This window comes from Anolis sagrei, chromosome 13 (genome assembly GCF_037176765.1).
Source record: "Anolis sagrei isolate rAnoSag1 chromosome 13, rAnoSag1.mat, whole genome shotgun sequence".
Taxonomy (NCBI): Eukaryota; Metazoa; Chordata; class Lepidosauria; order Squamata; family Dactyloidae; genus Anolis; species Anolis sagrei.
The window spans coordinates 13,841,067-13,864,739 of record NC_090033.1 but is presented as its reverse complement, the minus strand read 5'-3'; the positions used below and the strand labels follow the sequence as shown (position 1 = coordinate 13,864,739).

Sequence of the window (23,673 nt, the reverse complement as noted above, 5' to 3'; positions counted from 1 at the left end):
TTCATTAAAATATTCAGAAGAAAAATCGCTACAATATTCAGAATATTCAAAGAAATAGTCACTAAAATATTCCCAAACTATTTTAAAAAATCACAAAGACGTTCAGAATATTCACTAAAAGATTTCAGAAAAAAATGTTCACTAAAATAGTCAATAAAATATTCACTAAAATATTAATTTCAATATTCACTAAAACTATTCCAAAAATATTTGCAAACAACATTCAGAAAAATAATTGCGTAAAATATTGATAAAAAAATATTCCCTAAATTATTCAAAAAAGCGTCACTATAATATTCAGAAAAATATTCATGAAAAATATTCATTAAAAATATTCAGAAAAATATTCAGATGAATATTAAAATAGTCACCAAAATGTTTAGAAATAAATCACAAAAATATTCTGAAAAAATCATTAAAATATTTGGAAGAATATTCACTAAAATATTGACCTAAATATCCACAAAAATATTCAGAAAAATGTTCAGAAAAGTATTATATTTACTGAAATATTCATAGAAATATTCAGAACAATACAAATCTTCTGTGGCAGGTTCATGTGGTACCAATCAGTGTGGAGACATTCCTGTGACCTGCAATGCCACTTCCGGCCTCTTGGTGGCACTGTGTCAAAACCCCTTCCTTCAAGAGAAGGAGCACAAAGACTGTAGGGTTGGGTTGCTAGAGCGGCCAAAGTCAAGAATTAAGGGGGAAATGGTCCATTCTTGGCCCTGTGCGTGGGGTTAATTTTACGTATTTATTATATATATTATGACGAAGGTCTGGAATGTATCTTTCTCTCTTTCTATCCCTTGTGCTGTCGGAAGCGCTCGCTACGGGAGTCCCAAAAGACAGCTCCAGTTTTACAGGTAAACGGCGGCCTTTTCTTTCCCCATTTTCCCAGTCGCAACTTGGCAGACGTGACACTCAGTCCTTACATGGATATTTCGTTTGGAGCTCGCCAATATGAATCCGTTGCAAAAAAAAATCAGAAATGGCACAGAATCATAGAATGATAGAATGGGAAAGGACCCCCAAAGTCCATCCGTTCCAGCCCCTTTAGAGAGAGAGAGATAGTTATAGACAGGTGATACATAGATAGATGATAGATAGGAAGGTAGGTAGGTAGATACTTAGAGTTAGAAGGGACCCCAAGGGCTATCCTGTCCATCCCTTAAGAGATAAATACAGAAAGATGATACAGAGATAGTTAGAGAGATAGAGAGATAAATGATAGGTGATAGATAGGAAGGTAGATAGATAGATAGATAGATAGATAGATAGATAGATAGATGGATAAATGCATAGAGAGATGGATGGATCGATAGATGGATGGATAGATAGATTGATGGATGGATAGATGGATCGACTGATCGATAGATAGATAGATAGACAGATATAGATGATAAAGAGGAAGATCAATCAATCAATAGATAGATAGATAGATAGACAGACAGACAGACAGACAGACAGATAGATAGAGATGGATAGATGGATGGATGGATAGATGGATAAAGAAATGGATGGATATATAGATAGATGGATAGAGAGATAGATGGATAGATTGATGGATGGATGGATGGATAGATGGATCGACTGATCAATAGATAGATAGATAGACAGATATAGATGATAAAGAGGAATATCCATCAAAAGATAGATAGATAGATAGATAGATAATGGATGGATATATAGATAGATGGATAGAGAGATAGATGAATGGATAGAGAGATTGATAGATTGATAGAGAGATAGATAGATGGATGGATGGATAGATTGATCGACTGATCAATAGATAGATAGACAGACAGACAGACAGACAGACAGAGATGGATGGATGGATGGATAGATAGATAGATGGATAAATAAATGGATGGATATATATAGATGGATAGAGAGTTAGATGAATAGATAGATGGATAAATAAATGGATGGATATATATAGATGGATAGAGAGTTAGATGAATGGATAGAGATTGATAGATTGAGGAATGGATAGATGGATGGATAGAGAGATTGATAGATTGATGAATAGTTAGATGGATAAAGAAATGGATGGATATATAGAGAGATGGCTAGAGAGATAGATGGATTGATAGATTGATAGATAGATGGATCAACTGATCAATAGATAGATAGACAGATATAGATGACAAAGAGGAAGATCCATCGATAGATAGATAGATAGACAGATAGAGATGGATGGATGGATGGATGGAGAAATTGATGTATATGTAGATGGATAGAGAGATAGATGAATGGATAGAGTGATAGATTGACGAATGGATAGATGGATGGATATAGAGATTGATAGATTGATAGATTGATGAATAGAGATTGAGAGATTGATAGATTGATGAATAGATAGATGGATCGACTGATGGATGGATAGATACAGATATAGTTGATAAAGTTGATCAATCAATAGATAGATAGAGAGAAAGAGAGATAGATGGATAGATAGATGGATAAAGAAATGGATGGATATATCGATAGATCGATGGATAGAGAGATAGATGGATGGATAGATAGATGGATCGACTGATGGATGGATAGATAGATAGACAGATATAGATGATAAAGAGGAAGATCAATCAGTAGATAGATAGAGAGAAAGAGATAGATGGATACATGGATAGATGGCTAGAGAGATTGGTTGATTGATAGATTGAGGAATGGATAGATGGATCAATCGATCCATAGATATAGAGACAGATGTAGATGACAAAGAGGAAGATCAATCAATAGTTAGATGGACAGAGAGATAGATTGATAAATGGATAGAGAGATTGATAGATAGATTGATGAATGAATGCCTAGATGGATCGATTGATAGAGAGATAGCAAGAGATAGGATGATAGATAGATAGATAGATAGATAGATAGATAGAGGAAAATAGATAAATAGATTTTTATTCCTGGGTAATCGATGTCGTTTCCTATTTGGTTCTATCATAAATCGGTTTGTTCCTTGCACTCATTTATATGTTTTTTTCATCTCCTCTCGCGATCACCTTTCTGACGATAACTACAAATTATAGTTAAAGGAAACGATGGGACGGTTACTCACTCCATCAGGAGAGTGTATAAGGCGCGCCGTGATGAAGTCGGCACGACGATATATTGGAATGGGTGCATTATGCATGCAAACACATTTATAGGATTTGCCATCTGGCAGGAACACGAGGCCAAAAAACAAAACGTGATGGAAAACGATGACTAAAACGTTTTTAAGGAGCCGTCAAAGAGGCAAAGCGATAAACATTGAATACGGAGGTTGAGAAGAAAGAAAACCTGGAGAATGGAAATACGAGATAGATAGATAGATAGATAGATGGATAGATGGATGGATGGATATATGGATATATGGATGGATATATGGATGGATATATGGATGGATATATGGATGGATATATGGATGGATATATGGATGGATATATGGATCCATCCATCCATCTATCCATATATCTATCCATCCATTTGGGTGGATATATGGATGGATGGATATATGGATGGATGGATATATGGATGGATGGTTATATGGATGGATGGCTAGATGGATAGATATATGGATGGATGGATATATGGATAGATATATGGATGGATGGATATATGGATGGATGGGTGGGTGGATCCATATATCCATCCATATGGATGGATGGATATATGGATCCATCCATTCATCCATATATCTATCCATCCGTGGGTGGGTGGGTGGATATATGGATGGATCGATGGTTATATAGATGGATGGCTAGATAGATAGATATGTGGATGGATGGATATATGGATAGATGGATGGATGGATAGATGGTTATATGGATGGATGGCTAGATGGATAGATATATGGATATATGGATGGATATATGGATAGATATATGGATGGATGGATATACGGATGGATCCATATGGATGTATATATGGATCCATCCATCCATCCATATATCTATCCATCCGTGGGTGGGTGGATGGATGGATGGATATATGGATGGATGGAGAGATGGTTATATGGATGGATGGCTAGATGGATAGATATATGGATGATGGATATATGGATAGATAGATTGATGGATGGATATATGGATGGATGGATGGATGGATGGATGGTTATATGGATGGATGGCTAGATTGATAAATAGATGGATGGATGGATATATGGATAGATGGATGGATGGATATATGGATGGATGGGTGGGTGGCTGGATGGATGGATGGATGGATATATGGATGGTTGGATATATGGATGGATGGATAGATGGTTATTTGGATGGATGGCTAGATGGATAGATATATGGATAGATGGATATATGGATGGATATATGGATGGATAGATATATGGATGGATGGATGGCTATATGGATGGATAGATGGTTATATGGCTAGATGGATGGATGGATGCATGGCTGGCTAGATGGATAGATACATGGATGGGTGGACGGATAGATATATGGATGGATATATGGATGGATGGATATAGATTATGGATATATGGATGGATATATGGATGGATAGATGGTTATATGGATGGATGGATATAGATTATGGATATATGGATGGATGGATATATGGATGGATAGATGGTTATATGGCTAGATGGATGGATGGATGCATGGATGGCTAGATGGATAGATACATGGATGGGTGGACGGATAGATATATGGATGGATATATGGATGGATGGATATAGATTATGGATATATGGATGGATATATGGATGGATATATGGTTATATGTATGGATGGATGCATGGATGGCTAGATGGATAGATATATGGATGGATGGATATATGGATGGGTGGGTGGGTGGGTGGATGGATGGATGGATGGATGGATATATGGATGATGGATGGATATATGGATGGATAGATGGTTATATGGATGAATGGATGGGTGCATGGATAGATATATGGATGGATGGCTAGATGGATGGATGCATGGCTAGATGGTTATATGGATGAATGGATGGATGCATGGATATATGGATGGCTAGATGGATGCATGGATATATGGATAGATATATGAATGGATGGATGGATATATGGATGGATGAATAGATAGACAGACAAGGGAGGTTCTGAAGTTTTGTTGAATTTATATGTCAGAATACATACAGTTTTGAAGTGCACCTCCAGCCAAATCTATCTATCTATCTATCTATCTATCTATCTATCTATCTATCTATCTGTGCATTAGCTTTGGAGCACTTAGGGAAAGGTGAACACTCCCTATCATATTCCTGTTTCTTTTAATGTAGGAATATAATAGTGTCACATATATATTATATTATATATTATAATTATATAATAATACAATGCTATCTATATAAATAAAAATGTAATGTTCCCTGGTGGCGCAGTGGGTTAAACCGCTGAACTTGCAGACCTGAAAGGTTGGGGGTTCGAATCCAGGGAGCGGGGTGAGCTCCTACTGTTAGCCCCAACTTCCGCTGACCTAGCAGTACGAAATATGTGAGTAGATCAATAGGTACCATGTCTATGCTCCGTGCAGTACGAAATATGTGAGTAGATCAATAGGTACCATGTCTACGCTCCGTGCGGTCATGCCAGTGGCCACATGACCTTGGAGGTGTCTATGGACAACGCCGGCGCTTCGGCTTAGAATTGGAGACAGAGCCCCAGAGTCGAATGTTTGTAACTCGGGGACGGAGTGTAATCTATTTTAGAGGGGTTATTTTTAGTGGTGGGGGCTCACGCCTTGTATGTCTAGGGGAGGGGCTGGTTTTTGCCCGCAGACAGGACTCTCCATTAACCTCCGGCTTTTTCCCGGACCAGTAACGATCCGTCTTGCCAAGGCTAAGTGGAAGCGAGCGACGCCTTTTGTCCTGGCGCTTAATGCATATTCCCCCCTTGGAAGCCTCCCAGGCCCGCTCTGGGGAAAACGCTAATCGGTCTGGGTTTTGTCCACGCAGCATCATCCTCATCCTCCTCCCCGTTAAAATCCCAGCTCTCTCTCGGTGTTTATTCCACTTTAAGCCCTTAATCTGGATCTCTTTCGCTGTCTACCGAGGTTGCGTTTTCCGATAAGTAACTACTTTGGGAGAAAAATGTGATCTTTGGGCCTTTGGATGGCGGAGCACCACGGCTTTGATGATGCTGATGGTCTTTGCTTCTCCTTCCACATGCTGAGAGAGAGAGAGAGAGAGAATCCTAGAGTTGGAAGAGACCCCAAAGGCCATCCAGTCCAACCCTTAGATAGATAGATAGATAGATAGATAGATAGATAGATAGTAGGTTTGGGCGATCCAGTTCGTTAATTTCGTAATTCGTTATTGATTCGTATTTAAATTAGCTTACGATCCAATATCGAGCCATGCAGGAATAGTGTGAGGAGTAATTAAGAATCGAAACAATTTTTTCCAATTTTCGTAATTATTTCGTAATTATTTTCGTATGTCTGGTGCATTGTATTGTATATTATATTATACTAGCTGTGCCCTGCCACGCGTTGCTGTGGCCTATAGTAAAACTTATCAAAGTTGAGGTAGATATCTGGACTATTAAGAAAGAGAGGTACCTACCTATTCCTTCCCCCTTTCTCTCCTTTCCTTCATTCCCTCCCCCTTTCTTCCTTTGCCTTTCTTCCCTCCCTGTTTGCTTCCTTCTTTCACTTTTTATTTCCTTTTATTTCACCACCATCATAACAATAACAATAATGCAATGCATTGCCTCTGGGACCTGACACCTCTCCCATTCCCCCTAAAAGGGTCTCAGAGGAAGAATAGCATCATAATAATCATAGAAATAACAACCTTTACCCGCCACGCGTTGCTGTGGCCAACCTTCCCTCTTTCTCTCCTTCTTTCCCTCCTTCCTTCCTTCCTTCCTTCCTTCCTTCCTTCCCATCTTTCCTTCTCCTCTTCTTTCTCTATCTCTTTCCTTCCTTCCCCCTTTTTCTTTCTCTTCTGCTGTCTCTCTTTTCTTACCTTCCATCTTTCTTTTTCTTTCCTTTTCTTCTTCCTCTAACTTTCCTTCCTTCCCCCTTTTTCTTTACCTCCCTTTCTCTTCCTTCCTTCTTTCCTTCCTTCCTGTCTTTCCTAGATTTTGACAGGGCGGGAAGGGGCGGGGTGGGGTTTGGAGGTGGCCTGAAGTAAAAGGAGGTAAGATTGGGGCAGGGGAGTGATGGAGCGTGGGGTTGCGTGTGTGTGTGCGGCAGCGGGGGGAGTGATGGAGCGTGGGGTTGCGTGTGTGTGTGCGGTGGCGGGGGGAGTGGGGTTGCGTGTGTGTATGCGGCAGCGGGGGGAGTGATGGAGCGTGGGGTTGCGTGTGTGTGTGCGGCCGGGGGTGTGTGTGTGCGGGAAGCGGCGCGGCGGGGCTTGGAGTGGGCATGGTTTCCACAGAGGGAACGTTGGCCGGAAGGCCATGTGCGCGCGCCAGGGAACTTGCGGCTGGGCGCCAATGCGCATGCTCAGTTGTTTTGCCGTTTTGTGAGTGTGTTGTTGTGTTGTTTTTCATTTTTAGTAGATATGTTTGTACCTTGTGGGTTGTGTTATGGGCATGGGAATTTTGGCTAAGTTTCGTTGGGGTTTTTTTTTTAGTTTTGTTCTTTTGCCGTTTTGTGAGTGTGTTGCTGTGTTGTTTTTCATTTTGAGTAGATATGTTTGTACCTTGTGGGTTGTGTTATGGGCACGGGGATTTTAGTTAAGTTTCGTTGGGGGATTTTTGAGTTTTGTTGTTTTGCCGTTTTGTAAGTGTGTTGTTGTGTTGTTTTTCATTTTGAGTAGATATGTTTGTAGCTTGTGGGTTGTGTTATGAGCACGGGGATTTTAGTTAAGTTTCGTTGGGGGATTTTTGAGTTTTGTTGTTTTGCCGTTTTGTGAGTGTGTTGTTGTGTTGTTTTTCATTTTGAGTAGATATGTTTGTACCTTGTGGGTTGTGTTATGGGCATGGGAATTTTGGTTAAGTTTCGTTGGGGGGTTTTTGAGTTTTGTTTCCTTGTTGGATGCCCCTAACAAATTTATATATATAGATTATTATATATTACATTACTATATTATTATTATATTATATTATCATTGTATAATATAATATAATATAATACTATTATAATAATATAATATAATATATATATATAATATAATAAATTATTATATTATATATATATATTATATTATTATAATAATATATAATATAATATAATAATATTATAATAATATAATATAATATATTAGAAGAATATAATAATGTATTATATTATATATATTATATTATTATATATTATATTACTATATTATTATTATATTATATTATCATTGTATAATATAATATAATATAATAATATTATAATAATCATAGAATCATAGAATCATAGAATCAAAGAGTTGGAAGAGACCTCATGGGCCATCCAGTCCAACCCCATTCTGCCAAGAAGCAGGAATATTGCATTCAAATCACCCCTGACAGATGGCCATCCAGCCTCTGCTTAAAAGCTTCCAAAGAAGGAGCCTCCACCACACTCCGGGGCAGAGAGTTCCACTGCTGAACGGCTCTCACAGTCAGGAAGTTCTTCCTCGTGTTCAGATGGAATCTCCTCTCTTGTAGTTTGAAGTAGTTTGAAATATATATAATATAATAAATTATATATATATATATATATATAATATTATTATAATAATATATAATATTATAATAATATAATAATATAATATATAATAATATAATATACAACAATATAATATAATAATATAACATAGTTGTTTGTTTTTGGAGGTATTTTTAGCATATTGCGCACTTGCATCCGCCATTAACGAATCGATTCGTAATTTACGAAATTTCGGAAATTTGCGAAATTTTGAAATCTTAAATTTTGGAAGTCCTCAGAATTTCGAAACGCTAGCGCACCCTAGAAACTAAACGAGTTTAGAACCAATTTTTTTTCTTGATCGCCCAAGCCTAATAGATAGATAGAGAGAGATAGAGAGATAGACAGAGAAATAGACAGAGAGATAGACAGACAGACAGACAGATATAGACATATAGATAGCAAAAGAAGGAGAGAGGCAGACAGAGAGAGAGAGAGAGAGAGATTCCTAGATTTGGAAGAGACCCCAAGGGCCATCCAGTCCACCCTAAGATAGACAGATGGATGAATACAGACAGACAGACAGTTGGGGTCTCTTCCAACTATAGCATTCTCTCTCTCTATATATATATATCTGTTCATATCTATCCCTCTATCTCTTATGGGTTGGACTGGATGGCCCTTGGGGTCTCTTCCAGCTCTAGGAATCTATCTATCTATCTATCTATCTATCTATCTATTAAGAGTTGGACTGGATGGCCTTTGGGGTCCCTTCCAACTTTGGGATTCTATCTCTCTTGCTCTCTCTCTCTCTTGCCATCTAGCTGTCTGTCTGTCTGTCTCTATTCATCCATCTATCTATCTCTTAAGGGTTGGACTGGATGGCCCTTAGGGGTCTCTTCCAACTCTAGGATTCTCTCTCTCTCTCTCTCTCTCTATCTGTCCATATCCATCCATCCATCTATCTATCCATCTATCTCTTCAGGATTGGACTAGATGGCCCTTGGGTCTCTTCCAACTCTAGGAGTCTTATCTATCTATCTATCTATCTATCTATCTATCTATATCTATCTATCTATCCATCCACCCATCTATCCAGCCATCCATCCATCCAGCCATCCAGCCATCCATCTATCTATCTATCTCTTAGAGATTGGACTAGATGGCTCTTGGGTCTCTTCCAACTCTAGGAGTCTTATCTGTCTATCTATCTATCTATCTATCCATCCACCCACCCACCCACCCACCCACCCATCCATCCATCTATCTATCTCTTAGGGATTGGACTAGATGGCCCTTGGGGTCCTTTCCAGCTCTAGGAATCTATCCGCCCGTCCGTCCGTCCGTCTATCTATCTATTTATCTATCTATCTAAGATTGGACTGGATGGACTTTGGGGTGTCTGTCTGCCTGTCTGTCTCTATTCATCCATCCATCTATCTATCTCTTAAGGGTTGGAATGGATGGCCCTTGGGTGTCTCTTCCAACTCTAGGATTCTATCTATCTATCTATCTATCTACCTGTCCATATCTATCTATCCATCTATCTATAGATTCCTAGAATTGGGACCCCAAGGGTCATCCAGTCCAACCCTTAAGAGACGTTGGGAGAAAAGCGGGATATAAATAAATAAATAAATAAATAATAATAATAATTGTTATTATTATTATTAAAATAGATAGATAGATAGATAGATAGGTAGATAGATAGAATCCTAGAGTTGGAAGAGATCTCAAAGGCCATCCAGTCCATCCCATAAGAGATAAAGCAGGGTATCTCAGCCTTGCGGGCGTTGAGAAGAACGTGGTAGAAATATTGTAAATAAATAAATATAATAATAAATAGTCAATCTTCCTATCAATCATTTATCGATCTATCTGTAATGGGTTGGAGTGGATGGCCTTTGAGGATGGCATTTAATTCTGTTGTACGGTGCAGAATGACAATAACAACACTGAATGTGGCATTACAGTTTGCGTAATAGCCATCAGAACGTGGAAGGATGGCTGCTTTGTTTTACAATTGTGCGTGTGTGTGTAGTTTGTATTGGGGGTGGCACTTAATTCCGTTGTACAGTGTTGCACGACAATAACAGCACTGGGTTTGGCATTACGGGGTCGTGCAATAGCAATAAAGATGCGGAAGGATGGTTGTTTTGTTTTGCAATTCTCTCTATCTATGTAATGTGTATTGGGATGGTGTTTAATTCCATTGTACGGCGTAGAACGACAACAGCACTGAATGTGGCATTACGGTTTTGCGCAATAGCTATAAGAATGCGGAAGGATGGCTGCTTTGATTTGCAATTCTCTCTCTATAGAATGTGCATTGGGATGGCATTTAATTCTGTTGTTCGGTGTAGAATGACAGTAACAGCACTGACTGGCATTACGGGGTGTGCAATAGCTATAAGAATGTGGAAGGATGGCTGCTTTGATTTGCAATTCTCCCTCCCCCCCTCTCTCTCTATATATAATGTGTGTTGGAATGGCATTTAATTCCATTGTACAGCGTAGAATGAAAATAACAGCACAGAATGTGGTATTACGGGATAGTGCAATAGCACAACCACGCAATAAATTAAATGCCATATATATGTAATGTGAGTTGTAATTCTCTCTATATAATGTGTATTGGGGTGGCATTTGATTTTGTTGTACGGCGTAGAATGACAATAACAGCACTGAATTTGGCATTACGGGGTGTGCAATAGCCATAAGGATGCGAAAGGATGTCTACTTTGATTTGCAGTTCTCTCGCTCTCTCTATATAAAATGTGTATTGCGATGGCATTTACTTCTGTACCGTGTACAATGACAATAACAGCACTGAATGGGGCATTACAGGAATGTGCAATAGAAATAAGAATGTGGAAGGATGGCTGCTTTGTTTTGCAGTTCTATATATGTGTGTGTGTATATACACACATAATGTGTATTAGGGATGGTACTTAATTTTGTTGTATGGCATAGAATGACAATAACAGCACTGAATGTGGCATTAAGGGTGCGCAATAGCAATAAGAATGTGGAAGGATGGCTGCTTTGATTTGCAGTTCTCTCTCTATAGAATGTATATTGGGATGGCATTTAATTCTGTTATATGGCATAGAATGACAATAACAGCACTGACTGAGGTATTACGGTTTGTGCAATAGCAATAAGGATGCAGAAGGATGTCTACTTTGATTTGCAATTCTCTCGCTCTCTCTATATAAAATGTGTATTGGGATGGCATTTACTTCTGTATGGTGTACAATGACAATAACGGCACTGAATGGGCCATTACAGGATTGTGCAATAGCAATAAGAATGTGGAAGGATGGCTGCTTTGTTTTGCAGTTCTATATATATGTGTGTGTGTATATTAGGGATGGCACTTAATTTTGTTGTATGGCATAGAATGACAACAACATTACTGACTGGCAGTACGGTTTTGCGCAATAGCAATAAGAATACGGAAAGATGGCTGCTTTGATTTGCAGTTCTCTCTCTATAGAATGTGTATTGGGATGGCATTTGATTTTGTTGTACGGCATAGAATGAAAACACTGAATGTGGCGTAACGGTTTTGTGCAATAGCAGTAAGACTGTAGAAGGATGTCTACTTTGATTTGCAATACTCTCTCTCTCTATATATATATATATAATGTGTATTGGGATGACATTTACTTCTGTACAGTGTACAATGACAATAAAGGCACTGAATGGGGCATTAAGGGAATGCGCAATAGCAATAAGAATGTGGAAGGATGGCTGCTTTGTTTTGCAGTTATATATATATATGTGTGTGTGTGTGTATGTATATATATACACAAACACATATAATGTGTATTAGGGAGGGCACTTAATTTTGTTGTATGGCATAGAATGACAATAACAACGTTATTCCATTAACGAGAGCTTGCTTTCGATGTGCAGATCCATCACGGTGACTTGAGTGGGAACTTGTTCGCAGTCATAAGATGTAAACGCTCCTTTATCCCATGGTTTAAAAAAAGAGCGTCGACAATACGAGGTTCCCCCAAAGGACCCCGCAATCCCATTGTTCCCGAATGTTTTTGGCTCTCCTGATGCGCCACACCTTTGCTAATGCAAACACGAGCGATGGGCGCCGCTGCTTGTCAACCCGCATGCTTTTAGGAGGAGAAGGCCGTGAATAATTCATCTCCTCTTTGGCCGGGAGGGTGGGGAGCGAAGGCAACCCTAATCGGCCGCCTAATGGATGCGCCGCTGGAAACGGGCCTTGGTGGTGTTTCTCCGCAATCGCGAAAGCCACGCCTGGGGTGGAGTGGAAAGCGCCCAAATCACCATCCCAAAGCTTTATTACTTTAATGAGCCGGCGCCCAGGAAAGCGGGTGAGTATGTGCGAGATTGGGGGCCACATCCCAATGGGTTTCATTCCGGGTGCGGAGGTTTCGTCGTTGCATCCTCGTCAGAAGCTTGTTGGGAAGCAGCTTTGCTCCTGACTTCCTTTCTGCAGATTCGGAGACTGCCTTGCATTATTATATTTTTCGTAGGAAGAAAGGATTCCCCCCAACGGACGGGAGAGAGGGTTTGTGTGCAGATTTCCTTGTTTGCAAAGTTCCTCGTTTGCAGATTTCCTCTTTTGCAAAGTTTCTTGTTTGCAGATTTCCATGTTTACAGATTTCATTGGTGGCAAAGTTCCTTGTTTGCAGATTTCCTTGTTTGCAGATTTCCTTGGTTGCAAAGTTCCTTCTTTGCAGATTTCTTCGTTTGCAGATTTCCTTGTTTGCAAAGTTCCTCGTTTGCAGATTTCCTTGTTTGCAAAGTTCCTCGTTTGCAGATTTCCTTGTTTGCAAAGTTCCTTGTTTGCAGATTTCCTCATTTGTAAAGTTCCTCATTTGCAGATTTCCTTGTTTGCAAAGTTCGTTGTTTGCAGATTTCCTTATTTGCAAAGCTCCTCTTTTGCAGATTTCCTCGTTTGCAAAGTTCCTTGTTTGCAGATTTCCTTGTTTGGAAAGTTCCTCGTTTGCAGATTTCCTTGTTTGCAAAGTTCCTTGTTTGCAGATTTCCTCATTTGTAAAGTTCCTCGTTTGCAGATTTCCTTGTTTGCAAAGTTCGTTGTTTGCAGATTTCCTTATTTGCAAAGCTCCTCTTTTGCAGATTTCCTCGTTTGCAAAGTTCCTTGTTTGCAGATTTCCTTGATCGGAAAGTTCCTTGTTTGCAGAATTCCTTGTTTGGAAAGTTCCTGGTTTGCAGATTTCATTGTTTGGAAAGTTACTTGTTTGCAGATTTCCTTGATCACAAAGTTCTTCATTTGCAGATTTCCTTGTTTGCAGATTTCCATGTTTGCAGATTTCCTTGATTGCAAACTTCCTTGTTTGCAGATTTCCTTGGTTGCAAAGTTCTTAATTTGCCAATGTCCTCGTTTGCAAAGTTCTTTGTTTGCAGATTTCCTTGTTTGCAAAGTTCTTTGTTTGCAGATTTCCTTGTTTGCAAAGTTCTTAATTTGCCAATGTCCTCGTTTGCAGATTTCCTCTTTTGCAGATTTTCTTCTTTGCACAGTTCCTTGTTTGCAGATTTCCTTGGTTGCAGATTTCCTTGTTTGCGAAGCTCCTCGTTTGCCGATTTCCTCGTTTGCAGATTTCATTGGTTGCAGATTTCCTTGGTTGCAGATTTCCTTGGTTGCAGATTTCCTTGGTTGCAGATTTCCTTGGTTGCAGATTTCCTTGGTTGCAGATTTCCTTGGTTGCAGATTTTCTTGTTTGCAAAATTCCTCGTTTGCAGATTTTCTTGTTTGCAAAGTTTCTTCTTTGCTGATTTCCTTAATCACAAAGTTCTTCATTTGCAGATTTCCTTGTTTACAGATTTCCTTGGTTGTAGATTTCCTTGTTTGCAGATTTCCTTGTTTGCGAAGCTCCTCGTTTGCCGATTTCCTCGTTTGCAGATTTCATTGGTTGCAGATTTCCTTGGTTGCAAAGTTCATAAGTTTTGTTTTGGATCAAACTTACATTTGGATATACGGTGTTCCTTCACTGTTTTGTGATTCGTTTTCCGCGGACTCGCTGTTTCGCGGTTACGGTTTAGAATCAGTATTCTAAGCCCTAACCGCGAAAGAGTGAGTCCGCGGGTTCCGTGGCTGCCGGGGTGAGATAGGGAAGCTGGCCCTGGCTGATCCAAAGGTGAGCCTGGAGAGAGAGAGAGATGAACTTTGCAGAGAATGAAATCTGCAAATGAGGAAATCTACAAATGAGGAACTTTGCAAACGAGAAAATCTGGGAAGGGGAAGTAGCATGGCCGGCGGGTGGGCGCCCACTGTCGCAACGGCCCTTACCCAATAAGTCGGGCAAGGCATTTCCGATTTTATGCATATGTAATGTGTCCCTACTTCGCGGATTTTCACTTATCGCGGGTGGTCCTAGAATCATAGAATCAAAGAGTTGGAAGAGACCTCCTGGGCCATCCAGTCCAACCCCATTCTGCCAAGAAGCAGGAACATTGCATTCAAATCACCCCTGACAAATGGCCATCCAGCCTCTGCTTAAAAGCTTCCAAAGAAGGAGCCTCCACCACACTCCAGGGCAGAGAGTTCCACTACTGAACGGCTCTCACAGTCAGGAAGTTCTTCCTCATGTTCAGATGGAATCTCCTCTCTTGTAGTTTGAAGCCATTGTTCCCTTGCGTCCTAGTCTCCAAGGAAGCAGAAAACAAGCTTGCTCCCTCCTCCTCCCTGTGGCTTCCTCTCACATATTTATACATGGCTATCATATCTCCTCTCAGCCTTCTCTTCTTCAGGCTAAACATGCCCAGTTCCCTAAGCCGCTCCTCATAGGGCTTGTTCTCCAGACCCTTGATCATTTTAGTCGCCCTTCTCTGGACACATTCCAGCTTGTCAACATCTCTCTTGAATTGTGGCGCCCAGAATTGGACACAATATTCCAGGTGTGGTCTAACCAAAGCAGAATAGAGGGGTAGCATTACTTCCTTAGATCTGGACACTATGCTCCTCTTGATGCAGGCCAAAATCCCATTGGCTTTTTTTGCTGCCACATCACATTGTTGGCTCATGTTTAATTTGTTGTCCACGAGGACTCTAAGATCTTTTTCACACGTACTGCTCTCGAGCCAGGCATCGTCCCCCATTCTGTATCTTTGCATTTCATTTTTTCTGCCAAAGTGGAGCATCTTGCATTTGTCACTGTTGAACTTCATTTTGTTAGTTTTGGCCATTCATCTCTCTAATCTGTCAAGATCGTTTTGAATTCTGCTCCTGTCCTCTGGACTATTGGCTATCCCTCCCAATTTGGTGTCGTCTGCAAACGTGATGATCCTGCCTTCTACCCCTTCATCTAAGTCATTAATAAAGATGTTGAACAGGACCGGGCCCAGGACGGAACCCTGCGGCACTCCACTCATCACTTCTTTCCAAGATGAAGAGGAAGCATTAGTGAGCACTCTCTGTGTTCGTCCACTTAACCAATTACAGATCCACCTCACCGTAGTTTTGCCTCGCCCACATTGGACTAGTTTCCTTGCCAGAAGGTCATGGGGGACCTTGTTGAAGGCCTTACTGAAATCCAGGTACGCTCCATCCACGGCATTCCCCGCATCTACCCAGCTTGTAGCTCTATCGAAAAAAGAGATCAGATGAGTCTGGCATGACTTGTTTTTGATAAATCCATGTTGACTCTTAGCGATGACTGCATTTGTTTCTAAGTGTTTGCAGACCGCTTCCTTAACAATCTTTTCCAGAATCTTGCCCGGTATCGACGTGAGGCTGACCGGACATTGGTCATTGTTTGGGTCACCCTTTTTTTCCCTTCTTGAAGACTGGGACCACATTGGCCCTCCTCCAATCTGCTGGAACTTCTCCCGTTCTCCAAGAACTCTCAAAGATGGTTGCCAATGGTTCCGAAATGACTTCCGCTAGTTCCTTCAATACTCTTGGGTGTAGTTGATCTGGCCCTGAAAGGGGACTTGGACTCATTAAGAGTCCTGGAACGCAACACCCGCGAAAAGTGAGGAAACGCTGTAGACGTTTGGGGCAGGACGGATTTCTTCTCTCGTTTTCTCTTGATTCCCATTTTGGATAGTTTTGGATAATCTAGCTTCCGGTTCCCATTTATCCCGCAGCCTTTTGCAACGAGTCGACCGCACGTCCCTTGCTTTTTAGGTTTGCCGTTTCTTGCTCGCACCTCTTCTTTGCATGATGGCCGCCTTTCCGTCGCTTGGCTTGTTTTGCAAGGTTTGCCTTTTCGGAAATCTAGGACTTGTTGAACGTCTCCTCTGCGCTCTCGTCGCAAAAGCTGTCCGTTTGTCCCGGATCCCCGCACTTCGGTCTCAGTTCGGACCGGTCACCTCGTGTGGTGTGGTGTGAGAATGCCTTTCTCGCCAATCCCATTATAAACCAGTTAGGTGCTCTTCCTGGAGCATCCCCATCATTCCCATGCTGGGGATGAAGTACATCCAACTCTTAGCATCCCAACAAGAAGCTTGGACATCGCTGTTGACGGTGCTCTCCAAGGTGCTGAAATGCATTCACTCGGGGGAGATTATCCGTCCTGGTTTGCTGTGAGTTTTCCGAGCTGGCCAAGTTTGAGCAGCATTTTCTCCTGATGTTTCGCCTGCATCTTCAGAGGTTTTGTTGACAGTGAAGCAAGAGGGGTATATATATACCAGGTTGCGAGCCAGCTACGTTAAAATCACTACTGACCGAAAGAGCATGGGTTTGAAGCCAGCCCAGGTTGGAGTGAGCTCCCGACCATTTGTCTAGCTTGTTGTCGACCTTTGCAGCCCGAAAGACAGTTGCAACTTTCAAGTAGGAAATTTAGCTACCACTTATGCGGGGAGGCTAATATAATAATAATAATAATAATAATAATAATAATAATAATAATCTTTATTTGTACCCCACCACCATCTCCCTAATGGGGACTCGGTGTGGCTTAGAATCATAGAATCAAAGAGTTGGAAGAGACCTCCTGGGCCATCCAGTCCAACCCCATTCTGCCACGAAGCAGGAATATTGCATTCAAACCACCCCTGACAGATGGCCATCCAGCCTCTGTTTAAAAGCTTCCAAAGAAGGAGCCTCCACCACACTCTGGGGCGGAGAGTTCCACTGTTGAATGGCTCTCACAGTCATAGAATCATAGAATCAAAGAGTTGGAAGAGACCTCCTGGGCCATCCAGTCCAACCCCATTCTGCCACGAAGCAGGAATATTTCATTCAAATCACCCCTGACAGATGGCCATCCAGCTTCTGTTTAAAAGCTTCCAAAGAAGGAGCCTCCACCACACTCCGGGGCAGAGAGTTCCACTGCTGAACGGCTCTCACAGTCAGGAAGTTCTTCCTCATGTTCAGATGGAATCTCCTCTCTTGTAGTTTGCAGCCATTGTTCAAACTACAAGTAGTTTGAAGCCATTACATGAGGCCAAGCCCAAACACAAATTACAGCAGCATGAAACCGAAAACGCAACCTGAAAAACGCAGACAGCAAACAACAACTACATAAAACAGGTGTCCCAGGGAGGCCGAATCTACATTTCTTTAAACCGCGGATACGGAAACCCTTCGGGCCCCCGTATCCGCGAGTTAACCAAACGACTCCATTTTGATGCCAAATTTTTCTTAGCCTAATTCTAACACTAATGGCTATCTCATTTACAACGCCACAAAATTTACTAATTTACTAATTAGTAAACTGATTTACAATGCCATAAAAATCTCTAGAAGCATGCAAAAGAATGAGGAAGTACTCCATCGGGGTCACAAGGGGACGATGAAGCGAGAGCTCCCCCGGTGGCCGGAATTCGAAGCATACCCTCATGAAGCTGGAAAGTTAAATAGCCTCTATATATATTGTGTGTCTATGGCATTGTGTTGTGTGCGTTGCGATCCACCCTGAGTCCCCTTTGGGTGAGAAGGGCGGAATATAAATACTGTAAATAATAAAATAATAATAATATACCTATGGAATGATGTCCAGGGTTCAAAGATTCAGGGAGGAAGTGTGAATGTTGCCATTAGCAAGCTTGATTAGCACTGAGTAGCCATGAAGTAGTCAATTAGTGTCTGCATAGAGGTGGCCTGGCTGTTGTTGCCTGGAGGCACCCTCGGTTTGGGAGGTGTTCACTGGCCCTTGATTGTTTGCTATCTGGAACTCCCCTGTTTCAGAGTGCTCATTTCCATCATTTTCTCCTTCCTGTTGAAATTGTCTACGTGGTTCTTGTGGGTTTCAGTGGCATCTCTGTGTAGTCTGATGTTGTGGTTGTCCAGCATTTCGGTCTACTCGAATAATATTCCGTGTCCAGGTAATAATAATCGGTATTGATTCTGCGAACCAACCTGATCACTTGGTGAATCAACCTGGATACTATTTGAGAGGACAGAAATGCTGGACTGCTCCGGTAAATACAACGTCATACTACACAGAGAAGCCATCGAACCCCACAAGAAGCATGTGGACAACGTCAACAGAAAGGAGGAAAACATGAAAATGAACATATTCCGGTTGTCAGGATTCCAAAACACAAGGCAGTAAATAAGGAACGCCACTCAGAAGCAGGAGAACTCCAGACAGCAAACAACCGAGTGCCAGTGAACACCTCCCAAAAAGGGTGCCTCCAGGCCAAAACAGCATGGCTACTTCTATGCAGGTACCCTCACTGATTGGCTTTGCAGCTTCAGGGTACTCACAAAAACCCCACACCAGAATCAAGACAGTAAATAAAGAACACCACTCAGAAGCAGGGGAACTCCAGACAGCAAACAACTGAGTGCCAGTGAACACCTCCCAAAAAGGGTGCCTCCAGGCCAAAACAGCATGGCTACTTCTATGCAGGTACCCTCACTGATTGTCTTTGCAGCTTCAGGGTATTCACAAAAAACCCATACCGGAATCAAGACAGTAAATAAAGAACACCACTCAGAAGCAGGGGAACTCCAGACAGCAAACAACTAAGTGCCAGTGGACATCTCCAAAAAAGGATGCCCCCAGGCCAAAACAGCATGGCTACTTCTATGCAGGTACCCTCACTGATTGGCTTTGCAGCTTCAGGGTACTCACATAAAAAACCACACTAGAACCAAGACAATAAATAACGAACACCACTCAGAAGCAAGGGAACTCCAGATAGCAAACAACCGAGTGCCAGTGAACACCTCCCAAAAAGGGTGCCTCCAGGTCAAAACAGCATGGCTACTTCTATGCAGGTACCCTCACTGATTGGCTTTGCAGCTTCAGGGTACTCACAAAAAACCCCACACCAGAATCAAGACAGTAAAGAAAGAACACTCAGAAGCAGGGGAACTCTAGACAGCAAACAACCGAGTGCCAATGAACACCTCCCAAAAAGGGTGCCTCCAGGCCAAAACAGCATGGCCACTTCTATGCAGGTACCCTCACTGATTGGCTTTGCAGCTTCAGGGTATTCACAAAAAACCCCACACCAGAATCAAGACAGTAAATAAAGAACACCACTCAGAAGCAGGGGAACTCCAGACAGCAAACAACCGAGTGCCAGTGAACACCTCCCAAAAAGGGTGCCTCCAGGCCAAAACAGCATGGCTACGTCTATGCAGGTACTCTCACTGATTGGCTTTGTAGCTTCAGGGTACTCACAAAAAACCCCACACAAGAATCAAGACAGTAAATAAAGAACACCTCTCAGAAGCAGGGGAACTCCAGACAGCAAACAACCGAGTGCCAGTGAACACCTCCCAAAAAGGGTGCCCCCAGGCCAAAACAGCATGGCTACTTCTATGCAGGTACCCTCACTGATTGGCTTTGCAGCTTCAGGGTACTCATAAAAAAACAGAATCAGGACAGTAAATAAAGAACACCACTCAGAAGCAGGGGAACTCCAGACAGCAAACAACCGAGTGCCAGTGAACACCTTTCAAAAAGGGTGCCCCCAGGCCAAAACAGGATGGCTACTTCTATGCAGGTACCCTCATTGATTAGCTTTGCAGCTGCAGGGTACTCACATAAAACCCACACCGGAATCAAGACAGTAAATAAAGAACACCACTCAGAAGCAGGGGAACTCCAGAAAGCAAACAACTAAGTGCCAGTGAACACCTCCCAAAAAGGGTGCCCCCAGGCCAAAACAGCATGGCTACTTCTATGCAGGTACCCTCACTGATTGGCTTTACAGCTTCAGGGTATTCACAAAAAACCCACACCAGAATCAAGACAGTAAATAAAGAACACCGCTCAGAAACAGGGAAACCCCTGACAGCAAACAACCGAGGGCCAGTGAACACCTCCCAAAAAAGGTGCCCCCAGGCCAAAACAGCATGGCTACTTCTATGCAGGTACCCTCACTGATTGGCTTTGCAGCTTCAGGGTATTCACAAAAAAACCCACACCAGAATCAAGACAGTAAATAAAGAACACCACTCAGAAGCAGGGGAACTCCAGACAGTAAACAACCAAGTGCCAGTGAACAGAGGGTGCCTCCAGGCAACAACAGCCTGGCTCCACCTATGCAGGTACCCTCACTGATTGGCTTTGCAACTTCAGGGTACTCACCAAATAAACAGAATCAAGACAGTAAATAAATAACACTACTCAGAAACGGGAACTCCAGACAGCGAACAACCAAGTGCCAGTGAACACCTTTCAAACAGAGGATGCCTCCAGGCAACAACAGCCTAGCTCCATCTATGCAAATACCCTCACTGATTGACTTTGGAGCGTCATGGCTCCTCAATGCTAATTGCAATAATTGACAGTAGCTTCTCCCACTTTGGACGCCATTCCACATGTATAGACACCACTTAAAAACAGAGGATCTCCAGATAGTAAACAACCAAGTGCCAGTGAACAGAGGGTGCCTCCAGGCAACAAAAGCTAGGCTCCCTCACTGATTGACTTTGCAGCTTCATGGCTACTTATGGGATAAGAACCATTTTCTCTTTGGAGCAACTGTGAAGGTTGCTTGATAAACATTGAGTAGCTGCAAAATCAATCACTGCAAGTATTTGCATAGAGGTAGCCTTGCTTTTGTTGCCTGGAGGCATCCTCTGCTTATCACTATGAAAAAACACCAGAATCCAGACTGTAAATAAAAAACATTACTCAGAAACAGGGGAACTCCAGACAGCAAACAACCAAGTGCCAGTGAACACCTTCCAAACACAGAATGCCTCCAGGCAGCAGCAGCCAGGCTACCTTTATTCAGGTACCCTCACTGATTGGCTTTGCAGCTTCAGGGTACTCATAAAAAAAACCCTGAATCAAGAGAGTAAATAAATAACATTGCTCAGAAACAGGAGAACTCCAGACAGCGAACAACCAAGTGCCAGTGAACACCTTCCAAACACAGGATGTCTCCAGGCAGCAACAGCCAGGCTTCCTCTATGTAGGTACCCTCACTGATTGGCTTTGCAGCTTCAGGGTACTTGCCAAAAAAAAATAGAATCAAGTCAGTAAATAAATAACACTACTCAGAAACAGGGGAACTCCAGACAGCGAACAACCAAGTGCCAGTGATATCTCCAGGCAGCAGCTTCTATTCAGGTACCCTCACTGATTGGCTTTGCAGATTCAAGGCACTTGCTAAAAAGAACAGAATCAAGTCAGTAAATAAATAACACTACTCAGAAACAGGGGAACTCCAGACAGCGAACAACCAAGTGCCAGTGAACACCTCTCAAACAGAGGATGCCTCAAGGCAACAACAGCCAGGCTACCTCTATGCAAATACCCTCACTGATTGTCTTTGGATCATAATGGCTCCTCAATGCTATGCGAGCTTGCTAATTGCAATAATTGACACTTGCTTCTCCCACCCTGGACATCATTCCACATGTATATACACAACTTAAAAACTGAGGATCTCCAGACAGTAAACAACCAAGTGACAGTGAACAGAGGGTGCCTCTAGGCAACAAAGGCTAGGCTCCCTCTGTGCAGATACCCTCACTGATTGACTTTGCCGCTTCATGGCTACTTATGAGATAAGAACCATTTTCTCTTTGGAGCAAGTGTGAACGTTGCTTGATAAGCATTGAGTAGCTGCCAAGTCAATCAGTGCAGGTATTTGCATAGAGGTAGCCTTGCCTTCGTTGCCTGGAGGCATCCTCTGGTTACCACTATGAAAAAACACCAAAATCCTCTATGCATGTACCCTCACTGATTGGCTTTGCAGCTTCAGGGTACTCATAAAAAAACCAGAATCAAGACAGTAAATAAATAACATTATTCAGAAACAGGGGAACTACAGATAGCGAACAACCAAGTGCCAGTGAACACCTTTCAACCAGAGGATGCCTCCAGGCAACAACGGACAGGCTATCTCTATACAGAGACCCTCACTGATTGACTTTATGGTTACTCAAATATGAATTACAACATTTAAACAGAGAAGGATTCTTTCTCCTACCCTAGACATCATTCTACAGGTATGTGAATGATGTCTAGGGTAGGAGACATACCCCACTTGCCTCAGAACCAACAGACCCCCTGAAGATGCGATTAGCCACAGATGCAGGTGAAATGTCAGGAGAGAATGCTGCTGGAACATATTGGCCATACACCCTGAAAAACTCATAGCAACCCAGTGAGCCTTCGACAATGCAAGGGCATGAATAATAACAGTCCCTGTGGATCGGAAGGGGGGGACTATCTAATGCCTCGGAAATCCGCAGATCCCGGCCTCCGGCGGGTCCAGCATGCTGTCGGTGACGTACAGCGGGAGCCTGCGGAGCGTGGCCAGCCGCTGCCTCTCCGAATACGGCCTGAGCCCGGTCACGGCCACGGCGGACGCCACGGTGGCCACGGAGCTGCGGCGCATGCGGGACGTCCGGTCGGCCGCCCAGGCCAAGGTGCGCGAGGAGTTCCTCCGCATGCACGGCCTCTCGGCCCACGACAGCGTCGCACACCAGACCGGCATGGCCTACCGGTAAGCCCACGCCATCCCCCCCCCCCCCCTGCGTTCACGTCTCTCTAGAGTTCGGGGTGTCGTGGTTTTCTGAGCCAGTGTCTAGCAGCATTTGCTCCTGACATTTCGCCTGCATCTGTGGCTGGATTTGATGGTGCTAATGCAAGTGGAATGTCTGGGTGGTGTTCACTAAGCCCTTGATTGTTTACTGCCTGGAGACATCCTTTGCCCGGGTGGCATTCATTACTCACTGCCATCAGAAAGATAGATAGATAGATAGATA

At 42.4% G+C, this 23,673-nt stretch overlaps 1 protein-coding gene and 2 pseudogenes across 5 annotated transcripts in view; 1 reads left to right on the top strand and 2 right to left on the bottom strand.

Moving 5' to 3' along the window:
* KCNAB2 (potassium voltage-gated channel subfamily A regulatory beta subunit 2) overlaps positions 1-23,673 on the top strand; it is a 122,564-nt gene that overhangs the window by 30,192 nt on the left and 68,699 nt on the right. For 3 of the 5 annotated variants that reach the window (XM_067472809.1, XM_067472806.1, XM_067472807.1), the window contains exon 3: positions 828-869. The exons of the other annotated variants lie outside the window; for them this stretch is intronic. In XM_067472809.1, the coding sequence (XP_067328910.1) occupies positions 828-869 (42 nt within the window). The remainder of the gene's footprint in view (positions 1-827; positions 870-23,673) is intronic. 5 annotated transcript variants of the gene reach the window in all.
* On the bottom strand, positions 1,159-3,145 carry LOC137097791 (guanine nucleotide exchange factor subunit RIC1-like; annotated as a pseudogene).
* Positions 3,693-4,344, bottom strand: LOC137097790 (guanine nucleotide exchange factor subunit RIC1-like; annotated as a pseudogene).